Below are 25,392 nucleotides of genomic sequence, written 5' to 3'. Positions count from 1 at the left end.
CTAATCTCCGCCACAGACAGCTATTCTACATAAAGAATTGAATTGACTGGGACGATCAATTAATCTGATTTCCCGGACTCCCATTGGCTGGCTGGGTAGGTCATCCAATAAGGTCTGAGGGGTGGACTAATGGGAGCTGGACTTGAGGTTAAACCCACCAAACCCCATGAGACCTGAGGGTATTGACTGACCACAGAGCCTAAACCAATTTAACAGAGACTCTTACACACTGAAGAGCAACAATGAAACTGATGGAAAAAATAAATTAATAATAGCCTATAGATAACAGCCAAACCAGTAAAGGGGTAGCCTACATTTTTATATGTTGTTTTCCCCCCATTAGTTTTCATTCCTGTGCTGTGAACAATGGTTCTTAGAAGGTTTTTGAGTATCTGAATATTTGGGGGAGTTCAGACTGAAGATGCATGGTGACAAGTGTCTGCCGACAGTGTCTTAACACAAAAATCACAGCCAGGTGTTGAAGTTAGCGCTGCAGGTTTAGTAGCTACACTAGACTACGTATGTAAGCAACTACAGGCTCAATATACGCGACTGAGCTTCGTTAAAAAGTACAAGTCACGCTGATTCCAATGGTGTAATAACCACATGGAAATCCGTTGTTCGGTTGCGGAAATGGATGTGTTTAAACGCGTTAGCTAAGCTTAGCAAGCTAATGGGTTAGGGTTAGTCATCTAATCAGTGTGTGTGTTGCCGAGCCACCTCCTCTGTGTGTGTGTGTGTGTGTGTGTGTGTGTGTGTGTGTGTGTGTGTGTGTGTGTGTGTGTGTGTGTGTGTGTGTGTGTGTGTGTGTGCGTGCGTGTGTGACCGGCTTTGAGCCGCTCTCTCTCTCCATTCATTTTCGACCTCGCCCGAACACCAAACTGCCTTCTCTCTCTCTCTTGTGGAGCCGGGGGAAGGGGCCTAGGCTACATCCTCTCATGCTACACATGGACAGATGGACACAAATGTCATGTATAGAAGCGGTTGCACCGCTTAAAAATGACATAAAAAAGACAGAAGTATGTGTCGTTACGACAGTGTCTTGCACCTGTCGAAATTGGTAAGGTCGCAGACGCCATCATTGATCTGTCTTACATTTTAATTGCCGTTCTAGCTTTGCCCTGGAGATGCAAACAGCTGTCTAAGTACTCGCTTTGGCCGAGGGGAATAATATTGGTAGAAGTAGTATTGTAAGTTGTAATGGATGATTTTGAGGAGAGACTGGCAGAACAGAGGAGACGTCCTCACCTGTAGCCCATGACTCACTCGCCACAGAGGGATTTTAAAGACGCACAAAAACAATAGAGCTAAAGTGAATGTCACTTCCTGCTTCAGCACTGTACCAGAGATGTACATCCTTCCATTTATTTTCCCATAGACATTTCGTAAAATGCTTATAAAAAATAGTTTTACTTGTTCAAACCAAACGGTTCAGATATATTTAGAAACAGGAGAGACTGCATAACATTTCACTCTGACCAAAACGGAAGAAAATAAATAATTGTTTCTATGTTGTTTTTTAAGTTTTGGTCTGAGTGAAATACTGTATGGTCTCTCCTGATTCTAATTATATCTGAACCGTTTGGTTTGACCAAGTAAAACTATTTTATAAGCATTTTATGAAGTCTATGGGAAAATAAATGGCGGATGAAAATCTCTGGTACAGTGCTGAAGCAGGAAGTGACGTTCACTTTGGCTCTCTATGGACTGAGGACAACTGTTGCAGCTCTTGGTGCAGACATTGGCAGCAAAACAGTGATAGAGAGGTCTTCTAACGTAACGTTAAGCTTATCATGTCCATTAATTCACTATGTCAACTTGATTATAGCTACCATAGCTCAGTGTGTGTGTGTGTGTGTTTGTGTGCATATTTGAGACAGCTTGTGCACCAAACGCAAAGCAAATCTTCGCCTTGTGTTACTAGGGGCAAATTTCCCACTCAAATTCAAAAATGTCAACTCTAAGAACCAATCTCTAAGAACTCCTCATTTTAATCCTTGACGTCAGACAGTCGCTCCTACAAAATAAAACGCGCCAACACACAAACACATACCAGAATGTCCAGGCAAGCAGCTTTCAGGAGCGTGATCTGGTCAGCGATGGTCAGCCCCGTGAAGCCAGGCACTCGTTTGGCAAATTCCACGATCTTGATAATGCACTTAGTGGCCAGCTCGCTGAACTTGTCCCACAGGCCCAGGTCCAGCCTCACTCGGTGGTCTGCACTCGAGTTCTGCAACACATACACACACACACACACACACGCACACGCACACACACGCGCACACACACACACAGAGTTGTGCACGTCAGGCGAAAAGGCAGGCACTTTCGTCAGTGCACAGTGACTGCACTAATGATCATGTCAGCTCTCCTCCACTCTGCTCTATATGTGTCTGTGTGTGTGTCTGTGTGTGTGTGTGTGTGTGTGTGTGTGTGTGTGTCTCTCTCTGTGTGTGTCACACTCACAGTATATAAATAGGCTCCATAAGGACCGCGGCGCTGAAAAACAGTGTGGGGATTGTTGTTGTGAATAAGCGAGTGGAGCCGCTCGGCCCGGGCTCTGCGGTAATGAGCGTGAGAGTGTCAGTGGGATGTTCTGCCGGTGATGGGACGCAGTAATGGAGCGGTGACAGATAGCATAGAGCACTTTGAAGCCAGAGGTGCCATTAATAGAGCTATACGGTCCAGAACCAGAACCTACACAAAGAGTGGAGGGGGACCGGGGATGGGGGCGGGGCCCAGGGAGCGATAAAGACACAGAAGGACATGGCGATGTGCAGGAAAGGCAGAGCGACAAGTCATCGGGGAGAGAGGAGAGAGAGGGGAAGCGACAGATGAAAGGAGGGGAAGTTAAGTGTACGAGAGCAGTGAGGCATTGTGGGAGGAAGAGTCGTGGTTAGACCGATAGGTCTATATCAGTTTGCGGATATGTGGGGCTTTTATTTAAAAAACGCATTCACCTCTGATCTCTCATATATTGACAGACAGACGCATCATCTCTTAACTATGATGCTAATGTACTCTGTTGTTTTTTAGCCATCCATCATCAGCAGGTTAACCCAATGTCAAGAACCAAGCAGGGGTAGCACATATGCAAATAACTTATCACACATGGCATGCCAATTTGCATATCAATATAACCTACAATTTCCACTCGCAGTGGGGGGGGGAGGGGTGGCTTTGGGATTCAACACATTGTTCCCCATGGTCAGAAAAAGTCACCATGGTGGAGAGGTAGAAACACAGCAGGATAGCTTTGCTCATAAGGGAGCTACTTCATAGAGACAAACAAGTTGAATTCACTTGAACACACTCACTCACAAATAGGAAAGGAAGTGTGTAGTTTCTTCTTTATCGATGTTTTCACAACACAACGTATCAGCTCCGTGGCTCAGAGTCTGTGCTTGTCATTTGGATGTGCGTTTGTTTAAAGTCACCCGGCGTCCCGGTTGAGTGGAGTTTGCCATGTTTATGACCTGAATTCGGCATGTGATGCACTCGGCTGCGTTGTGGGGGAAAAAAAATAATATATATATATATATATAGTATGGTTGTGGTGGTTGCTTGTCGTCCACTGCGGTTGGCTTGTCTATAGTGCGTTATTGCAATATTCCGGTTATTGTGACACTAAGAAAGTATGTTTTAATGTCTGGCCAATGTCTGTTTTGTGAATATTGATGCAGATGGAAGTATTCAACCCATGTTGAATTTGGATGCTGCTGTTTCAGTATGCAAATCACGTGTAACGCTATTTAAAGGGATGTATGGGTTGTTTTGAACACGCCTGATGCAGGTATTCAGTGTTTCCCCCAGAATTGACTCTCAAAAACTATACATCTCATCCCCTATATTTTCACATTGTGAGTGAGAGCAGAAGCAGCTGAAGGGTTTGATGTATAATATATGTATCTAGCGTTAAAGTTGCAGGAACTGTCATAGTTTTAAAATGTGTGAATCTAGTCAAAAGTGCAGCCTGTAAAGTCTGGGAGAGTGAATTGTGACATCACGCACTCAAGCCTGGCTCCATAGGATCCCATTGGTTCCTTGGGTGTGGTTCAACTCTCATAACCTCAGGTTCAGACTGAGCAGTCTAAATCCCGCAATCTTTGCTAATGGGGATAACGTCCACATAATGACCTCATTATTTGAAACTTTGGCCACATTGAATATGAAAAAGCATAATAGGTCCCCTTTAATAAAAGGCAGATATTGGCCAGATATATCGACAAAATGATATAGCCTATCTGTAACTAAATTAAATAGCCTATCTGTAACAAAATGATATAGCCTATCTGTAACAAAATGATATAGCCTATCTGTAACAAAATGATATAGCCTATCTGTAACAAAATGCTATAGCCTATCTGTAACTAAATGATATAGCCTATCTGTAACTAAATTAAATAGCCTATCTGTAACAAAATGATATAGCCTATCTGTAACAAAATGATATAGCCTATCTGTAACAAAATGATATAGCCTATCTGTAACAAAATGATATAGCCTATTTGTAACTAAAAATCGTTTTAGTGGTGCAAGAATACTGAGCAGCTTTAAGCTTGAAAACAAAAGCAGCAGCCAGGAGAAGAAGAGGGTCATCAGAGTAAGAGATTGCGTGATAGAGAGAGATAGAGGCAGATAGAGAGAGAGGGAGAATGAGCAGCAGTTGGGGAATTGGGTGGATGTAACAGGAGATTGTGTGGGCCACGGTGCACTCGCTGATACCAGGGATGGAACATCTCATGATCATTTGTTTGTTTTCCAATGGTTTACATGGAATGGCCCATCTGTTGTGGATGAGAGGGCCTCCCCATGTGGCCAGGACATGACACACACACACTCACTCACTCACAGAGGAGATGTTACACACCAACACATAGCTGAAGCCCTACCACACGCTGAAAACACTCACTCACAGAGGAGATGTTACACACCAACACATAGCTGAAGCCCTACCACACGGTGAAAACACTCACTCACAGAGGAGATGTTACACACCAACACATAGCTGAAGCCCTACTACACGCTGAAAACACTCACTCACAGAGGAGATGTTACACACCAACACATAGCTGAAGCCCTACCACACGCTGAAAACACTCACTCACAGAGGAGATGTTACACACCAACACATAGCTGAAGCCCTACCACACGCTGAAAACACTCACTCACAGAGGAGATGTTACACACCAACACATAGCTGAAGCCCTACCACACGCTGAAAACACTCACTCACAGAGGAGATGTTACACACCAACACATAGCTGAAGCCCTACCACACGCTGAAAACACTCACTCACAGAGGAGATGTTACACACCAACACATAGCTGAAGCCCTACCACACGCTGAAAACACTCACTCACAGAGGAGACGTTACACACCAACACATAGCTGAAGCCCTACCACACGCTGAAAACACTCACTCACAGAGGAGATGTTACACACCAACACATAGCTGAAGCCCTACTACACGCTGAAAACACTCACTCACAGAGGAGATGTTACACACCAACACATAGCTGAAGCCATACTACACGCTGAAAACACTCACTCACAGAGGAGATGTTACACACCAACACATAGCTGAAGCCCTACCACACGCTGAAAACACTCACTCACAGAGGAGATGTTACACAACAACACATAGCTGAAGCCCTACCACACGCTGAAAACACTCACTCACAGAGGAGATGTTACACACCAACACATAGCTGAAGCCCTACTACACACTGAAAACACTCACTCACAGAGGAGATGTTACACATCAACACATAGCTGAAGCCCTACTACACACTGAAAACACTCACTCACAGAGGAGATGTTACACACCAACACATAGCTGAAGCCCTACCACACGCTGAAAACACTCACTCACAGAGGAGATGTTACACACCAACACATAGCTGAAGCCCTACCACACGCTGAAAACACTCACTCACAGAGGAGATGTTACACACCAACACATAGCTGAAGCCCTACCACACACTGAAAACACTCACTCACAGAGGAGATGTTACACACCAACACATAGCTGAAGCCCTACCACACGCTGAAAACACTCACTCACAGAGGAGATGTTACACACCAACACATAGCTGAAGCCCTACTACACATTGAAAAAGGAGGCTGTTTCGGTCAGGGGAGTGAATCCACGGGTCCTTAGGAAAGTGTTGTAAGAAGGAAATATTAAGGCTGGGCGATATGGTTGAATCAATATCATGATAATCATAAGGATTTTCTCTATATCAATATATCTCACGATTTGGTTCATGTCTGCAAAATCATGTTAAATAGTCAAATGAATGTTCATCTCATTGACCCGGAAGGTAATGTTAGGTGTGATGTCAAGGAAAACTGAGATTTGAAGTAAAATTGGATTGTCATCATCAATTTAGCCAGCAGAATGTTAGATGATGTCACGGCTGCTGTTGCTGCTGCTGCTGCTGCTGCTGCTGCTGATGTCAAGGATGCCACAGTGATGTTGTCATCATTGAAGACGATGTCATCATTGATGATGTCACACATTACTTATGATGTCACTGATGATGTTACACTGGAAGGTGATGTCACTATCGAAGACTATAAAGAAGAGTTCTGCCAGCTTCCCGCTGTCAGACCTTAAAGGAACACTCCGCCCATTTTCAACCAGCTTTGTATCATTAGAACATCAGTAGTATATCAGAAAACTGTAAATGGTTTTGAAGTCTGTCATTTAATTTGACAGTTATTGAGTGTTAAAGTGTGGACCAGTGACTGGTCCACACTTTAACACTCAATAACTGTCAAATTAAATGACAGACTTGTAAACGGTTTTGAAGTCTGTCATTTAATTTGACAGTTATTGAGTGTTAAAGTGTGGACCAGTGACATCACTGGTTCACACTTTAACACTCAATAACTGTCAAATTAAATGACAGACTTCAAAACCATATACAGTTTTCTGATATACTACTGATGTTCTAATGATACAAAGCTGGTTGAAAATGGGTGGAGTGTTCCTTTAAGTTCAGCTTAAGATCAGCAACAGCCTACAAGTGTCAAGTGTGTCAAGCCTGGCAAGTGTCTGCGCGTGGATCCACTAGTCTTCCACCTAACACAGAAACCTGCTATTCTTTTTCTAAATCTGCCATTTATAGTTTCACAACTTTGATTGGCTAGTTGAGTGAGAAACAGCCTGGGTAGTGTAGAGGCGGTTGACAGCACGGGGAATTGACCAAGTGGGCAATCAGAAAAAAGATTATAAAAATAGAACCACAATGAAGATTCTGATGAATCAGAATAAGCCCATGTGGTTCTTAAAAAGGGCCTTTAAAACGTAATTTCTTACAGTACCACAGAGGTTATGCAGGGGTGAAGTTGAGTTGAGTCTTAATTTGGTTTATCCACCTTTTTATTTGCTTTTTTAAGCCGAAATGAATCTTTCTCAGATAAACATCACAGTTAAGTAGAATCTAATTGAAGCTAGTTATATAAAGATGTGCATGAAAAGCATACATTAATTCCTTTAATTTATTTTTGTTTGCTATGGTACAAGCTATTTTCTAGTCCTACACAGAAGCCTTTTTGTTAAGAGCGTACACACTAGCATTCACAAGCCTCAGGAGAGTGGCAAACAAGGCCTCTGTGCAACTGGAATTGACTGTTCCATAGCCTGTGTGTGTGTGTGTGTGTGTGTGTGTGTGTGTGTGTGTGTGTGTGTGTGTGTGTGTGTGTGTGTGTGTGTGTGTGTGTGTGTGTGTGTGTGTGTGTGTGTGTGTGTGTGTGTGTGTGTGTGTGTGTGTGTGTGTGCTTTTCTCCCAGATCATAAGTGCAAAAATGACACAGACTGCATTGTGTCTCCTGCTCTCCAAACAAACTCGTGGTCCTCAGCTAAACACTCCTGTAATGAGTTCAGTCCCCCGAAGCAACCAGTGTGGGCCAACAGACACTTTCTTTATCTATATTTATTTCGCAATACACTCTCCCCTGTATGGGTTTTCAAAGCCAGAAACTAATGATATTTTTGGTTTGAAGTTGCCGATAGCTGAGCTGACATCTTGTCCCGATGTTCAATATTATTTAAAGGTCCCATATTGTCCACTTCACAGTGTTTTATCTTCTGTCTTGATGTCTTCTATATTACTCTGTGATTGGCTAACAGTTTCAAGAGTGAAATGTGAGACACCGCGGCATGGCAGCTACAGGTAGGGAAAACTCTCCGGTAATAAACAATGACAACCGCTCAACCTCTTTGAACAAACACTTTGCTAGTCATCGTTGTTGTTAGTTGATATTTATTCTTACAAAAATGATAATGAGCGAACCTTTGTGACGCCACAGAGTTATGGAAGTCCAAACGGCTCGTTTAGAGGCTGGCTTTGGATTTAGTTAGCGAGCGTGCATTTTGATCCTTTGACCATGTTTAGGTATAAACCATCCAACTCTTTTATGATCAAAGAGGCAAGGGCAATCCTGTTTTACACCAAGTCTTTAAAAATAGATTGTTTTCATGCCAAAACAATTGCAAGTATTCCGGGTTTTCCCCCAGAATTGTATTGTTATCAGGGTGGAAAAGCCTCTGAAAGACAATTGTTTGACGAAAAAACAAAGAGCCCAATAGCAGCCCGATATATGGGCGAACTTCTGCATCAATCAAAGACTAAAGCCAGTCGAGAGCGCTCCCTCCAGCCGCAGACAGCTGGCTGAACTGAGTGTGAGACGGACAGGCCAGCCGTCTGCTTCACAGAGCATCAATCCTGCAGGGTTGTTATTGTTCAGCAGTTAGTGCCGGCCGGGGCTGCTGGACACTGTCAGGAGCAAACAATCTATTGTCTGGCCACCAGGGAGAGAGAGAGACATAGGGGGACGCAGAGAGAGACAGAGAGAGAGAGAGAGAGAGAGAGAGAGAGAGAGAGAGAGATAGGGAGACACAGACAGAGAGAGAGAGAGAGATCATTAAATATGATCCGGGGTTAAGTGAGAGGCACATTAGGGCGGTGCTTAAATCACAGACAACGAGCCACAGTCGACACTACGGCACTACGGACGCACATTCAGCTGATTGACGTCCGTTTTGATGGTGAGGAGGAGGTGGCGGCAGTCTGTGTGTGTGTGTGTGTGTGTGTGTGTGTGTGTGTGTGTGCGTGTGCGTGTGTGTGTGTGTAGGTGTGTGTGTGTGTGTGTTTGCACATATGTTGGGGGGTGGGGTGAGTGCATGGCTGATATTAAAGCCACTTGTCTTGTTCTTCCCTCTGGGCGCAGAGAGAGAGGCAGGGGAGAGGGAGAAGACGGGGGAGTCGGGAGAGGAGGGTGAGATAATTCGGAGTTTGACTGCCCCCCTCCCCCCCCCCCCCCCCATCCCCCACACACACACACACACACACACTGCAATCTCAGTCAATTATGCCAGTCCCGTAATTCAATAAAGCGAAAGAAGGAAGTTGCCGGGGAATTCTAATTCCATTTAGGAACATTTATCCAAACAAATTAGACAAGTCGCAACGTTAGAAAATAAGCTACGAAATAAGCTACCAGTGTAGAAATGAGCAGTACATCAGCATGTGTGTGTGTGTGTGTGTGTGTGTGTGTGTGTCTGTGTGTGTAGATGCATAGTAAGGAGCGACACTGGCCAGCACCTGTGACAAATGGCGGCAGCGGTGGAGCGCGGCCGTAATGCGCCTCAGATCCTCCGGGTGGCCCCGCCTCCTTGGGCCGAGGGCCGCCCGAGCCCCGATGTTTTATTTTGTCTTTTCGCTAAAGTGCCGCCGTCGTTTTTCATCACCATCACTGTCAATGAGGCGTTATTCATTGTCGGAGCTAAGCCCTCTCGCTCACCCGGAGCTATTTCCGCTAACCCGCCAATGAACTCCTAAATCACGGCAGACTAGGATTTGAATATTTCACCGCATAATTGGAGCTTTAACCTAATCTAGGGGCGCGGGAGCTCCTCTTGTGTTCCTGACGAGGAGGGCTCAAAAGGCACATCAGGATCCAATCGTCTGTAATAATGAGGAACTTCTCACAGGCTGTGAGCAAGCATAATTACCACTGATCCAGATTAAGCCTTTATCTCAGGCCTGACTGCCACTCCGACAAACAGCAAACACTCAGTGGCTTATATCAGAACCGGGGAGCAATATTTTTTGTTGTTGTGTGTTCGACTATTCTCAGCTGCGGCTTTGCGCTTCAAGCGTAAATGTTTATTTTGTCAAATCTAGCGGGAGAGGGAGGGCGGAGGGAGGGAGGGCGAGGTGGGGGAAGGGGTCACAGTGATTGGGCGCTTTTGTCGGGACTGAAAAGGGGAAAAACAGCGAGCTCTGAGGGAACTGAGACACGAGCTTACATTTAAACGATAGCGGCAAAGTGGATCGCTAGCTAATGGCTGCTCCAATTTGTTCCGTATTAGCATCGCTGACGGATCTCAGCTCCGTTTACTGAGTGAGCCAACGACTTCCATCACCGCAACAAGAGAGATCATATTCCATATTAGTGTGTTTTTCCCCTACTGTAAGCAGCATCTAACATGGTTGACACTGACAGGTGTCATGAGATTTCCCCATCCGCCACACAAGTGGAGGGTCCCCCCCTCTCCGGCTCCTCCCCGCCTCCCTCCACTCTCAAACGCTCATGGGATAGACGACTGTTTGTGGAGAGCAGGTGTCAATCAGGGCTCATCCCGCTGGCTGTAATCTATACATAAGTCAGCTTATAAACAAACACATGAAACACTGCCGGCTGGCTCCCTGCACACAATGCTGCCGCGCCTGCGTGTCAATCAAAGCGGCGCCATCGCAACCTGCTATCAAGCCGTCAGCCGTCCCTCCCGCGGCTCTCTCTCTCTCTCTCTCACATAAGCACCTCGCCTGTCAAAGCATCACAGAACTCACCTTCAACCAGGTGCGTTTCCAGCATCGGCGTGTCAATCGGCGTACGCGATCAAGAGTAGACTCTCCCTTTGACTTTCAGACCGAGACGTGACGAGGGCGGGATCGTCCCTCGGGACAGATGGGGGGAGGGGGTGGGGGGGGGGGGGGGAGACCTGCTGTCGCTGCAGGTGCTTCAGTACAGGCTCGTGCTTTTAGAGACTGCCTGAGCAGAGGCGAGCCGCTGATGCGTCCAGCTGATGTCAAGTGGCTTCAGTGACTCCGTCCTGCATCTCTGGTTGGAGGCCCTGAGCCGAGCTAACAGTATCGGGCCACCGCCTGTCTGGCCTTTCACGGTTGCTAGTTTAGCATAGGGCCCGGCCGCTGGAGGGGAGTTGGGGGACTTGGGAGCGCTGGAGCTTCCAGCTCAGCCTTGACTGAGAGATGACAGGGGGGGAATAAAGCCCTCAGTGACGGGCGCTCACAATGCTAAGCTCGGCTCCCGTCGCACATCGGCGCCGCCGCTTCTGATTGATGTCGCAGAAGCAGATAATGACGCACGTCGGATTAGCCGCATTTATTCCACTTTTCAAAGATGTCAAAAAATCGAGGAGGTAGGCGCACGCGCTCCGCTCCCCCCACAAGACTGATGGGCAGCTGCCTCCAACTCGGAGACATTTCCCTGATGAAGGTTTTGATGTTGGCGGCGGCGGCGTCTTCCGTTTCTGACACCTGCTTTTAATTTCCCCTCACTCTGTCGCAACGTGTAAAAAAACACTGGGGTAAACAAATACCGCCAACATCCTGGAGGGAGCTGGTATGACCATATGAAGCCTGCTTTTCTACTGTCTTGTCATCACACTTAATGTCCAATCAACAGCTATGGAGAGAGGAAACAGAAGACCTGTGGGCGGGGCTTCGCCTGGACAGCCAGCAATGGTCATCTGAGCACTCAAGCTGCATTAGAGGGGGATTTACAGTACAGTACAGCACATTGATTATATCTGTGGACTCTGTGCTCACAGCTAGCCTGTAAGACCGGATCAAACGAGCAGCGAGGGGGTCACAGAGCCAAAGCAGCGCTGTGGCTCATCTATGTTTATGAGACAAAAGGACTCACACGTGATATTCGAAGATGGTTGACTGGCGCCGTAGGACAGTGGACTCACCGTGGTGTATTTGCCAAGCTGGCAGAGGGAAGGGAAGGTCTCCTGATGGGCCTTGCGGATCTTTTCGATGATGGCCTCCAGCTCAGCTGTCAGCTCATAGCTCTCTGCCAGCTCCGGCTTTGGGCTCTCCTTTTTCTTCTTATTCCGGTCATTCCGAACAGCTGAAGGAGGAGAAACGGGAGGATTAGGATTAGTGTCACTGTCAACAATGACGGCCATTTCAAACGGACGGATTCGTCATCACGGGACATGCTGGTGTTGCTTGACTGAAGTACAATAAAAGGCGTAAGCGTCCTTCCGCTTTATCTTCTAGAGGTGGAGCAGTGTCTCTAATAGAACACCCTAGAGCAGTGATACTCAACCCAAGGCTCTAGAGCCACATGTGGCCCCTTTATGGGTAGTTGTGGCTCTTTTAAGTCCTACTTAAAATAAAATAAAATAAAATAAAATAAAATAAAATAAAATAAAAAATCTAAACAAATAAAAGGAGGAAAGGGACTTTTTTTGGATTGTGGCTCTTGCAAAGATTTTTTTTGTCAATGTGGCCGAGTGGGGCAAGGTTGCATAGCACTGCTCTAGAGAGCATTTGGCAAGCTAATTAGATATGAGGAGAGAAAGTCAAATGTTAGAGCCATTCTCTGACAGGTGTAGCGCCATGAGTCTCAAAAGGGAGAAAAACATAATTTGTATCTTACTTTACTTACTTTACTTTATTGTTTATTTGGACAGGACAATGCACATTAAAAGACAGTTATACACGTACAGAATCATCCATACGGGACAACGGTGAAAGTGCCGGGGTTAGCTGAAGCTAATTTTCACCCGCAGTCCTCGGGACATAAACAACTAAAAACTACAAGATAAATACAGAAAACTGGAATAAAAAAGCAATATAGTAAAAATGCACAAGGGATAAAAATACATACACAAGGGATAACAATACATACACAGAAACAAAAGCAATACTCACAAACAGATAAGATAATAAAATAATAAAAAGGCTATTAGTTATGGGGGCACTGTTGTGTCGATTTGAGCCATTCCTTGATTTTGAGTTTAAAAGTGGGGAAGGTGGGACATTCCCTCACTGCGGCCGGGAGATCTTGCTTCATACGAGAGGGCTCCCCAAAACCCTGAGGACCCTCCAGTCCAGCCACGTTCAATCTTTTAGAGTCCAGTCCCAGTGTTCACACCCTGTACCACGTCTATCTGCACAATCTACGGTGTGTGTGTGTGTGCGTGTGTGTGTGTGTGTGTGTGTGTGTGTGTGTGTGCGTGCGTGTGCGTGTGTGTGTGTGTGCGCGTGCGCATGACAGATACATCTTGAAATCCTTGCTCCACTTGACAACATGGCTATGAGAAAGCATTTGTTTTATATTATATGCATCTCACAGGCTGTTTTGGACCGAGCTGAGTTATCGTGATCAATTTCTCTTCTCAAGGCTATTTTGGCACTCGTTATTTGGATATTTCTTTTTTAAATATGGATCCTCTGAGTGCTGGGAGAAGTTGGAAAGTTGAGGCGTGAACTTTAAGTAATAATAATCGGAGACATTTTCATAAATAAATGACAGTACAGAACCTCAAACTGCATCAACGGATAATACAAGCTCCGCCCACACTGTTTGATTGACAGGTGATATGTGGTAAGTGCAGTGGAGAGACACCACAGCAATGAGTGGTGAGCACTAAAGATGTCGCCTCCACAGTCGCACTTTCTGTGGAGTAGGGCACCACAGAAGAAGTCAAGGTGTCTCCTATCTGTGGAGCAGAACACCACAGAAGAAGTCAAGGTGTCTCCTTTCTGTGGAGCAGAACACCACAGACGAAGTCAAGGTGTCTCCTTTCCTTTCTGTGGAGCAGAACACCAGAGAAGCAGTCAAGCAAGGTGTCTCCTTTCTGTGGAGCAGAACACCACAGAAGAAGTCAAGGTGTCTCCTTTCTGTTGTGGAGCAGAACACCACAGAAGAAGGAAGGAAGGACAGAGGAACATAACAACAGAGGACTAGTGGCTCATTATTCCCTCTCTTGGAAGTCAGGACATTGAAGGCCAGTGCCAATATTTCACTTTACTTTTAGATTTGACTTTACATGCCAAAACATTCCAAAGAATGACGTTCATTGTTTCTGCTTGTTTTTGTTTTTTGTTTTTTCCTTGTCGTCAGGGTGGAAAAACCTTGGGAACAGCATTTACAGTAGATCATGAGAACTCTCCAGTGAAAGAGAAAGAAGGATCCGCACACCAAAAGAGGTCCTGTTTGAAGTTTAATTTACGTTTCGAGCACCAGCTCTTCCTCAAGACTGCTTCTGAAATGATCAGAGAGCCGCCATCTTAAATAGATTAGTTTACAAACCAGGCGATAAAGCCACACCAGGTGTAGGCTTGGAATTAGATGATGCTCTCCCTGGGTTAGGGTTAGCAGCATCAGTTAAGTGTCATTTGATCTGCCTGTCATATCGACAGAAATGTTCATCCATTTTAAAGCCTTTATTGACCGATACAGATGACACGTCAATATCATCGTGCATCCCTAGACTAACCCTATTAAAATACACCAAATTGCACAGACATGAGCTGTTCCATATTTGACTGTGAATAATAACGTCACATATCCCAAAAGAAGAGGTGTATAAGCCCTGAGGAGGGAGGTGCAGAGCAGGCCCGAGCCCGAGCTAAAACAAAGCCCAGGTTGTTGTTGTGTTTGTTGTGTGCAGAGCGTGCCTGGAGAGACCCGCGCCCGCCGAGGCCTCCGCTTCGTTAAGAGCAGATTTTTGAAGTGTGTCGCGGCGGGGGTTCCGAACAGAGCCCACCAGGTTGATTACTCAATACGCAGCATGTTCATCCCCGCATCACACGTCTCTGATCACCTGCCCCCCTTTACCATATAAGGAGCCAAGACACCCATGGGACCTTCATTGGCTGACAACACAACAGTCACATCCTCTGCCCTAGTTTACAAAAAAGCCCCTTTGAAGAAGATATAGAAATAGAGGGGGATATATATATATATATATATATATATATATATATATATATATATATATATATATATATATATATATATATATATATATATATATATATATATATATACATATATAATGAAGGATTTGTAAACACTGGCCTACTTAAAGAATGGAGAAGCATGTCGGAGCTTATGACACCTCGTCTTGACTCTCACATTGGGAGAGGTAGTCTATCAAAGCTGACCACTGTTTGCAGAGCGGCTGGATGGAAACTCAGCAGAAAGTGCATTGACACACCAACTCTGACAGAGGGAGGGGGCTTGAAAACAGAGAGGAGGCTAAGATGCTCAGTCCTCAGCTAAAGCAGTGGCTCCCAACCTTTTTTGGGCCAGTACCCCCCCCCCCCCCCCCCCCCATCCATTATCCAGGTCCCTTACCGCCCCCAACAAAGATAAGGCTAATTGTCTTCACTGAATATGAATGTTGATCATTATCCTGTTTATTATTATGATTATAATTATGATGATTACTATTAGGTCTATTATTTATATTATGTATTATGTTTAGATTAGGCCTATATATGTATAATATATACTGTATATATTTATATTCTTATGATATTATCATTATTATTATTTATTTTCCTGATTTTTCCCCATTTTCTCCCCAATTATACTTGGTCAATTTATCCCCATGCTGCCCCACCCTCTGCCGATCTGGGGAGAGCCGTAGACTAGCACCATGCTTCCTCCGACACATGTGCAGCAGCCAGCGGCTTCTTTTCACCTGACAGGGGGAGCTTCACCGGTAGGACGTAGCACGTGGAGGCTCATGCTATTCCCACCAGTTCCCTTCCAACCCGACCAGGCGCCCCGACCGACCAGAGGAGGCGCTAGTGCAGCGACCAGGACACATACCCCCAATCCGGCTTCCCACACTTAGGCACAGCCAATCGTGCCTGTATGGACGCCCGGCCAAGCCGGAGGTAACACGTGGATACGAACCTGCTACTGCTACACTACCCGGACGCCCTTTCATTAATATTATTAGTATCATTATTATTCTGTGTTATATCCTTAAAAAGCATATCACTGAATGCCAAATAACAGATTGATTTGAACTGGACAGTTGGTATATCATTAGTTTCCCAAGTAGCAAAATAACCATGTGAATAGAAATTACATTTATGAGTGTTAAACAAATGCAAATTTGACATTCAAACTTTAATTAGATGTCGTTATTGCTCACAAAGAGCAGCCAATCAGAGACGGTAAGAAATGTGATATTCAAACCAATCCGAAATGCCAAACAAGAAATAGGCTAATTGTTCCAATGGAAAACAACAGCAGCTTAAGAAAAAGTCTGAGACTACTGGAACAAAGCAGAAGGATTACTTTCCATGGAAATAAGCTAAATTGTTTTCAAAATTAGTGTGAGCCCTGTGCTTGGTCGCTCACACAGTAAACACATTGGTGGGAGAAGGTACGAATCCATAGGTAAGGTATTCAATAGAAGGCTGACGTCATTTTTTCTTATGCTGTGCCATTTTGCTGTTTTCCAAAAAATAAAACAAAAACTTTTGCACAGGTCACACTGTATGTGTACATATAGCCTATATCACATGTTATGCAACTGCAGTAGCCTAAAGTGCAAAACACATGGGTGGTGTACGCAGCCGCAGCGCGACACTTCCTATGAATGAATGAATGAATGAATATTTTATTTTCGTGTCAGGACAATTACATGACCCATCCCACATGGGATTATCAGACACATCAACATTCAATATTTAACAAAACATAACATTCTGGTATGTTACCCAACCAGAAGCTTTCAGTGCAGCCCAAATTAGAGAGTATATATACATGCAGACTTACATTGGGCTCTATCGTTGCAGCCGCGCAGTTTCTAGGCCGAACGCCAGCCGCAGCGCAAAGCAGTGGGCGTGGAAAGGCGCACTTGATATCTTGGTATCGGCGCTAAACTCAGCCTCAACCATTATAACCACGCCTTTTAAGCGTAAAATTATGCATTGTCCGCTCATTGGAGAATTGCAGGGAAGAGACACACGCTTGCCTTTTAAGCTCCAATTCCTGGACAAATCCGGTAAAACCAGACAAAGCCAAGGGCTCCGCCGCCCCCCCCTCCCTTCATCCGGTCTGTCTATCTCCATATATAGGCTATTATTCCATATTATTATGCTTCTCAAACCAATAACTGCAGTTAAAATACTGCAAGCATGTAAATACGCTACACTATAGCAAGACCAAAGTGAAAATAATTTCTAAATGCATCTGATAGAAAAAAATATTGCCTATGGCTGGATGTCATGAGATTAGATGGCCAGAATGATATCGTTTTATCTCTCCTCCCCCACTGCACGATGCAACATCCTCTGAATGACACCTATCACTTTTACTGGATCTGATAACTTAATTCTATTTAATTTACAGGATTTTATTATTGAGTAATAGTATTTTATTTCGCCTATATATGCGTCCCCCCCACCCCCTGCCCACAGGCTCTGACAAATATGTTCATTCTCAATAAAATCTTCAGTAATCAATCAGAGGGGCTTTAAAAGCCAGATTGGCAGCAGCTGGCGCAGTGTGATCAATATGGCAGACCAAAACCGATCCACTAAATTCACAGCTGAGGAGAAGATGGTGCTGGCGAATCAGGTGATATATCTGTCCACCATTCATTTTGAATAGCTACAAAACAACTCTTTACTTAAGTTGTTTATTCATCTATCCATTCAGGTTCAAATGTACCATCGCGCACTGTTTGGGGAGGAGAATTACCCCGCCGACACCCCGCGCCCAGTCCTGGACCGAGCCGCCCCAGGTGGCCGTCTATGCGCTGCGCTTGTTCAGCACCTCGGACAGCTCCGCTGCCACAGACGGGGGAAACATTTGGAAATAATTATAACTTTCTATGCTTTGCACACAGAAAAAATAAATACAACAGACAATTCTGTAATGAATAGCTGTAATGAAGAGTGGGGTTTGAAGAAGCGCTACACAACAGTTGATCCAGTTTCTCTCTCTCTTTCTTTCTCTCTCCCTTTCTCTCACATTAAACGATATACATGCCTATAATGTCAATTATCTGAATGAAATAATAATACATATTAATTAGGAATATTAGTAATATTAGTAGCCTAGCTAATTTCGGGGGGGGGGGGGGGGGTAATAAAACGTAGAGCTATATTACACATAAATGGGGATTATTATGATAGCCTAAACTAAATTTATGAAACTGCATTACAGCTTCACCCAAAAAGCCTGAGAAGGGTTGCAATCTTATATTCTATTGTATTCTAAAGTATTTTTTTCTATATATTGTATTCTCCATTCACTTTCCTGTCCCCGGTGCACAGAATCCTGCTTTAGGCCAGCTTTTCAAAAGCGCAAAGCGCTAAAAGTCGGCCAGGTCGGAAGATGGCTGGAAGATAGTAGTACGCCGGTATTTAGCGCCGCCACGCCCACTTCGGCGCATTCAGGGACTCCGCCACGCCCATTCGGCCTAAAGCGCATTTGGCAGCCTAAAGCCTATTGCTATTTTCCCGAAACAGGCGCAAGGCACGTTTTTTTGCGTTTAAGGCCCGTTTTAGCGCCGAAGGCCTGTGGGAGAATAGGGACCATTAATATGCCTATACATATACATACATATACATTCATACATACCAGCACTGAATACGAAAATAAAACGAAAAAATAAATAGAAAATAAACTCTACTTTATCAGTTATACGTCAACCTTCTCCTCCTGTCCCATGCTTTAGAAAGAAATTCAGAGAATGCAAAAATATTATCAAAAAGAAATTCGAGTATTACTCCGTTCTCACTATCTATCATATTTAGCTCAGGAGTATGGACTCTTTTAAACATTGTTTCTCTCAAGTCATGATACAAAGGACAATATAAAATGAAATGAATTTCATTTTCCACCTCATTCAACTCACAATATTCACATATTCTATCCTCCTCAGCTACCCCTCTGTATCTTCCTGTTTCAATATGTAATGGTAGGATGCCACATCTTATCTGTGCACAGAGTGATCTCTGACTTTTTGACAAATTATACAAAACATATTTTTCACATTTATAATCTTTTTTAAATAAACAATATGTTCTTAATTTTGGCTTTTGCCAAATTTCTTCAGCCCAGGATTGTAGACATTTAACCCGGATTCGATTTTTAAACTCCTCCACATTCACAGTTTTTCTTTGGAAATAATGGTCTTCCAGACCACATTCCTGTAGTAAGTCATACAGTTCAGAGACCCATTCCCCATCAACAAACAAATCCCAAAAGAAGATATGGCTAGCCACCCTGTTGGGTGGTAAACCCAGCAGCCTGTTCCAAAGACCCACCATACTGGCCTTCCACCTAATTTCACAGGAGTCCCTATGTGGGACACATTGGTTCCTATGTGTGTGAGGGGCGTCACATGACACATAATATACCTGCAGCCGCTGATGTGTTTTGCACTTGTTCTTGTAATGGAGCCCCTAGCATAAGAATTGCACAGGTGTGTACTTGTACAACGGAGTGATAATAGATATATTGAATCTTGACTTTGGATCAGGGGAGAGGGTTTGAGTCCTTATGTGGTCGTCTTTCTAGTCCAGCAATTCCAGAAGTTTCTATAAAAGCAGCAGGTATTACAACTGTGATTGGTGTTGAGCCTACTGGAAACTCGCTATGAAACTAGAGTGCATGTAAAGCACACAAGTGCTTAGAGGGCAAAGCTAACTGTAAGGATTCATGTTCAGAAAAAAAACATTGTTTGTACAGCTGAATGTCAAGCCTCAAGTCGTTTCATGTTCACATCATGCAACAACAATTATGAGCTGATGTAAGGCACAAGCAATGTGGTTGTTGCTCAGAGATGCAATAATACAGCCAATCATTAGTTTGAGCTCTGGTGAGCGAAATGGAAGAAGTGTTTGGCTATAGCGCAGAGAGATAAGTGGATGCTTGTCATGCAGAAGGTTGCTGGTTCTGACCCCATCACTCAAGTTAGTGTTGTCAGTAGTGTGAACCCTTGTAGAAATAAGATGATGAAGATGAGATGATAGGAGCTCAGCAGAATAAGCAGCTGGTTTATCCTTCACCTCCTGACAGTCTGAGTGTTGGTTCAATCCCTGATGGGGTGAAGTGTTCTTGTTAATATGTAATGTCTTTACCCTGACTGGTAAACTGCCTTAGCCCTCATTCACACCATACACCGAAGCCACGCTGAAGCTACGCATCGCTATGGCAGTTTCATTTCAGCGTCCTTGTCAACAGGCGAGACTGTTCACACCAGCCACACGCCACGCCACGCTGAAGCTACGCTGCAGCAATAGTTTCAGCTTCTCTTCTATTTTTCAAGCGTGTAGCACGCTGCAGGCATGAAGTCAATGTAGGTTGTGAGCGGGGTGGAGGGCAGCGCCGAGCGAGGCGCTGAGGAAAAGAGAGTGCTTCTGCTGTGACCAGTTTAGCACGGCACTCAGCTTCTGTTAAGCGCTGCTTCTGAAGAGCGCCTGGTGTGAACCGAGGCTTACAGAGCAATACTGTATATACTGCCTCCTATAGGCCATAATGTCGTAACCACCCAATGTAGACTTAGCACAATCGATCTAGTTGTGAAACGATGGTGCACATCGGATCACCTACTGTACACGCTACACTATCACATTTTTGGATTGGATTCCAAGGCATCCTATAAAAGTACAAGCCAGCACATGACCGAAGCTTGAGCTGGTCCAAAGCAAAAAATCTAACCAAGGAAGGAACGACAACCTTCCTCGGTTTGATTTTTCCTTTTGGAGTGCCTGGATTGTCCTCCTGCTTCCACACTGCTGACTATTTTTAGCTTTATATCAAATACATTCTCTAAACCGGGAACCTTCCCAACACACACACGCTTATTGTGTATTTTGTTAATGTGCTGGTCTTATTTATGCTTGGAATGTCATGATGATGTGTTACATAATTGATTTGATTATATACACTAAATGTCTTTTAATCCGCTCTGGGTTCCCAGTGCGGTTCCCTGGTTAATAGTTTATAACATAGGTCTACTTAGTTTTCATCTTGTAATATGAATAGGCCAAAACAGAGACATTAGGTCATTCTGCTTTTTAAAGCTTGTGCCTAGCTCAATAAGTTTGACCTATTTTAGTAACGCACGCACATCACTGCTTTCTTTGGAATGCGTGATCAAAAATCACATGTGATGCGTTGCGTAACCCACCAGTTAAAAGACTCTGATTACCTATAACTAATAATTTGTCTGAAATACTGGAGATTAATAAAAGCAACAACATCACAGGGGCACAAGTTAGATAAAAAAGGAAGAAAATAACAATAAAAATAATTTAAATAGGTGCGAAACGTGAGGAAATACTGTGATGTTTGACATAGTATTTGACACAATATATATATATATATAAAGGCCAGTGTCAATACATCCTATTTGCACTTTTCCTGGCTGAACAGAATAGGCACACAGCCTGGTCTAGTGTAGTAGTGTGAACCAGCGAGGCCAAATGCTGTACAAATACAAGTTTATTTTGTCTGCATTGCTGTTAATATCCTCTCTCCACGTCCCATGCTCCAGCTACTCGCATTAAACCTCCAAATGCAGGCAAATCCCCATGAATGGAGGGTCAAGAGGGTTATCTATGTCAGAGAATTACACTGGGTGTTTTGGTCTGCGGTGCCCTTATGCTGATTAGTTGCTGTCGAAGGGCAGCAGGGGGGCGTGTGCTGACGTTAATCACTCCATATAGTATTTTGACCTAGATCCCTGACCTGTGTGTGCATCGCATGTGAGTACTTGTCTCTGAACGGATGTGTGGAGAGACCTTCCACTACATCAGCTACTGTATATTTAGTAAAGGTGATGGAGTTAATTAATATCTTAGTAGTGCTGGGGCGATATGGACCAAAAATCATATCTCTGTTTATTTAGCTGAATGGAGACACACTATATATATCTCGCTATTTTCTACAAAGTGGGCTAAGTGTTCAGTTGTATGTCAAAGCCACAAGTGAGATGTCACAAGCACTAACAAGATAGGGCTGGGCGATATGAACAAAATCAAATTATCATTATTACCAAAATACCTCTATTGATATTGTGATTATATGGATGACTTTTGGTGCTGAGCTTTCACAAAATATTTACACAATGAAATTAATAATCATCAGTAATGTGGATATAATGACTAAGTTTGTAAAGGCAAATAATAGAACAGCTAGACAGCTAGAAAAGTATGGTATTACATTTCAGAAAATTACATCACTCTACTGTGGTGCAGCCTTCAAAACCAGGAAAAGACAACACTTATCCCATATCACGATATTACCATCCAAAATCTATATTACGATATTACCATTCCAAAATCTAAGACGATATCTAGTCTCATATTATGATATCAATATAATATTGCCCAGCCCTATAATGGGATGCAGTTGTTAACTAGTGAAATAGAGAAAAAAGCATTTATGAGCACTGCTCAGTAGGAATGGAATGTTTTCTGAGTGGTGCAAACAATTTGAATGGGATTCCACGCTGCATGCCTGGCAACAACAATCTGAAAAGATGTCAAAGTGGTGAAAGGAGAAATGAGTTGACCCTTGGCTGGTGTGTCATACGGCTTTATAATGTGAGTGTGGGGGCAGTGGGAGGGCTCTGAATAACACAGGACAGAGCCGGTGGACTCCTCTATCAGCTGCTTGATAAAGAAACGCTGCAAAGCCTGAAGGCAGCAGCCGATAAAGCAGAGGGTGAACTAGTGATTGATAAGCTGAGAGATCTCTCGTACAGAGAAACAAAACATTTACATCTGAGCCGGGTGTGTTTTAGGATCACTAAATACTAATAGTTTGTTAGCAAACTACGCTTGTTCAGAGCAAACCAAACTTGATCACTACTAGACATTTCGAAAAATCCTTATATAACAAGTTTTAAGGCTGGAACCAAGCCAACCTGTGACCTACTGAATCATGAGTGATCATAAAACATTTCAGTTGCCGCAAAAAAAACCCAACAACAACAACAACGTGGGGGGAGGGAATCAATTTTCGATTTTTTTTTACTGATGACATCACAATTGCTTGAGTGACATCACTGATTACATTACAAATGCTCGAGTGACATCACTGATGACATCACAATTGCCCAAGTGACATCACTGATTGACCTTTCTTAAGCCATGCCCCTGTGCCAGAACACAGCCAAGCCAGCAGCAGCATGTCAGACAGGAAACAGACAGTGGACCTGGGGTTACTGGAGGAGGACGATGAGTTTGAGGAATTCCCAGCCGAGGACTGGAAGGGCCTGGATGAAGATGAGGATGCCCATGTGTGGGAAGACAACTGGGATGATGACAATGTAGAGGATGATTTCTCAAATCAACTCAGAGCGGAGCTGGAAAAACACGGTTACAAAATGGAGACGTCATAGCAACTGATGGTGCCTTTTCATTATTCAATGTTGGATGATGGACGTTCGTTTGACTATTATTGGCCGACCACACATGGCAGACAGAGATTGACGTTCATTTTTTTGCCAGGCAGCTAGCTGGCTGCCGGCGTACATCTGGCTCTGTCTGAAGGAAGGGAACTGCCTGAGAACCCTCAACATGCTTGAGTGACATCACTAAAGACATCACTCACTGATGACATTACTCACTGATGACATCAATGACATCACAATTGCTCGAGTGACTCACACAACCCTGAGGACAATGACGTCATCAGTGGCCTGCAATATTTTTGCCAGGCAGCCAGATGACAGATGACGATGCCATCAGTAACACCTGGCATATAGCGAATATGCGCTTGTTTGTAAGAAATATTGCTGTGTCCTCAGACAATATCATACAATAAAAGTTTATACATCATCATGTTAGAAAGGATAATGTGTACTTTCAGATAGTATAAATCATGTTATACTTACTTTTAGTAAATCTTTCAAATGAACAGAAAACCTATAAAATTATGAAAAAACTATTCTCTCAGAAAGACCTTTTTCACCATTTTATGTTCAAATTAGAGAAAAACTTAGAACTGTATTGGCTGCCCAGCATGGTGTGGGCAATTTCTTTTTAGGACCACAATGGAAACAAGTCATGAACTTTATTGTGTTTTATTCCTCGAGAATTTTAAAACTATGTATGGATTTTTATGTAATTTGTATTTTTAACAACTGTTTTAAATACATTCATTTATTAAATTCAACAGAAATCAGAATGTATATCATTTTCTGTTCAAAAGACACTTTTGTGAAAGGTGGAAATATTTTTAGCCTATCCTATGCAATGCTCTCTATAGGGTTAAAACCAATGTTAATATCTCAAAAACTATACATCTCATCACTTGTGGATCAAACCCTCCTTAGGATTAAGTAAAAGTGGAAACCAGTGGAAACACCAGAGAAAACGTTGCCATCTAACTTTGCCATCTAAGTTGGTGCGAACGGAACCTTAGATGAAACATATCTGATTGTTATTAAAGAACTGCAATGAACAGCAACGTTGAAAGACGTGTGCATAGAGTAACAATAAGAAAACGCATCAAGTCTCAGTTACAGTGTGTGCCAGCAGTTTTGACTGAATTGAGGTGTCTCCTAAGAACCAATCAAGTCGCTATTTGTCTTTTTTTCCCATTGTTGTCTTGTCCTCGATGCTAATGCTGGCTCAGCAAAGCTGCCATAGTGTTTAAATGATAGCAACTCAGTCTCAGGTGAATGATGTAAGATTTACTTATTGTCATGGCAACGGTGACCAATTACAATCTGAACATGCAAGTCAAATACAAGTCACATGTAGGTCACCTGCCACAGGATCAGATGTAGCACATTTCTATGTGGCTCAAATCAGAACTGAAAAGACTGCAGCTTTTTGCTGTTCACAGTCACACTTGATTGGAAAACATCAGATCTGTGTCAAATGTGAGGGCGGAAAACATCTGAATTGGCTCTATGCACGCAACACTTCCGTGTTTAGCCCAAGCCAGCCGCCCCACTTAGTGGTTGCTCATATCGTAACTAAACAAGCGCAAATTCGCAATTTAGCTGTGACCAGATATGCAAATTTATGAAATGCCCTTTTTGTGGTGACACCATCCACTCCATTGTGATGTCATCCACTCCATTGAGAAATGTGTCCCCCCCACCGCCCCAAAACCCCTACTGAAGTTGTGATGTCAATCAGAGTGTGACATCGATGGACATTGATTTTGTGGACCGACCGACCGACCTACCTACCAACCAACAGAGTGACTTATAGAGCTAGACAGTGACTGGTCACAGCTAAAAAAAAAAGGCCTAAACTACATACACTACACTACTAGCACTTTGAGCTGCATTCTGTGTTTTGACGGTTAATTGCGTTATGCTATGAGCTCAAAACGTC

General features: G+C 43.8%; 2 protein-coding genes across 2 annotated transcripts in view; one reads left to right on the top strand and one right to left on the bottom strand.

Moving 5' to 3' along the window:
* Nucleotides 1–25,392, bottom strand: part of LOC310785400 (retinoic acid receptor beta-like) — a gene marked incomplete at its 5' end in the record, with an annotated part of 73,613 nt that overhangs the window by 14,586 nt on the left and 33,635 nt on the right. The window contains 2 exons of the mRNA XM_083646455.1: nt 2,054–2,230; nt 12,012–12,172. Of these exons, the coding sequence (XP_083502581.1) occupies nt 2,054–2,230; nt 12,012–12,172 (338 nt within the window). The remainder of the gene's footprint in view (nt 1–2,053; nt 2,231–12,011; nt 12,173–25,392) is intronic.
* Nucleotides 23,229–23,441, top strand: LOC310785402 (26S proteasome complex subunit SEM1; the record flags this gene model as incomplete). The annotated part of the gene is made up of 1 exon (XM_083646457.1): nt 23,229–23,441. The coding sequence occupies one exon, from the start codon at nt 23,229–23,231 to the stop codon at nt 23,439–23,441; it is 213 nt and encodes a 70-aa protein (XP_083502583.1).

Source organism: Poromitra crassiceps (genome assembly GCF_964638095.1).
Source record: "Poromitra crassiceps genome assembly, chromosome: 11".
In the NCBI taxonomy this organism is placed as follows: domain Eukaryota; kingdom Metazoa; phylum Chordata; class Actinopteri; order Beryciformes; family Melamphaidae; genus Poromitra; species Poromitra crassiceps.
This window is presented reverse-complemented; position numbering and strand designations above follow the sequence as displayed.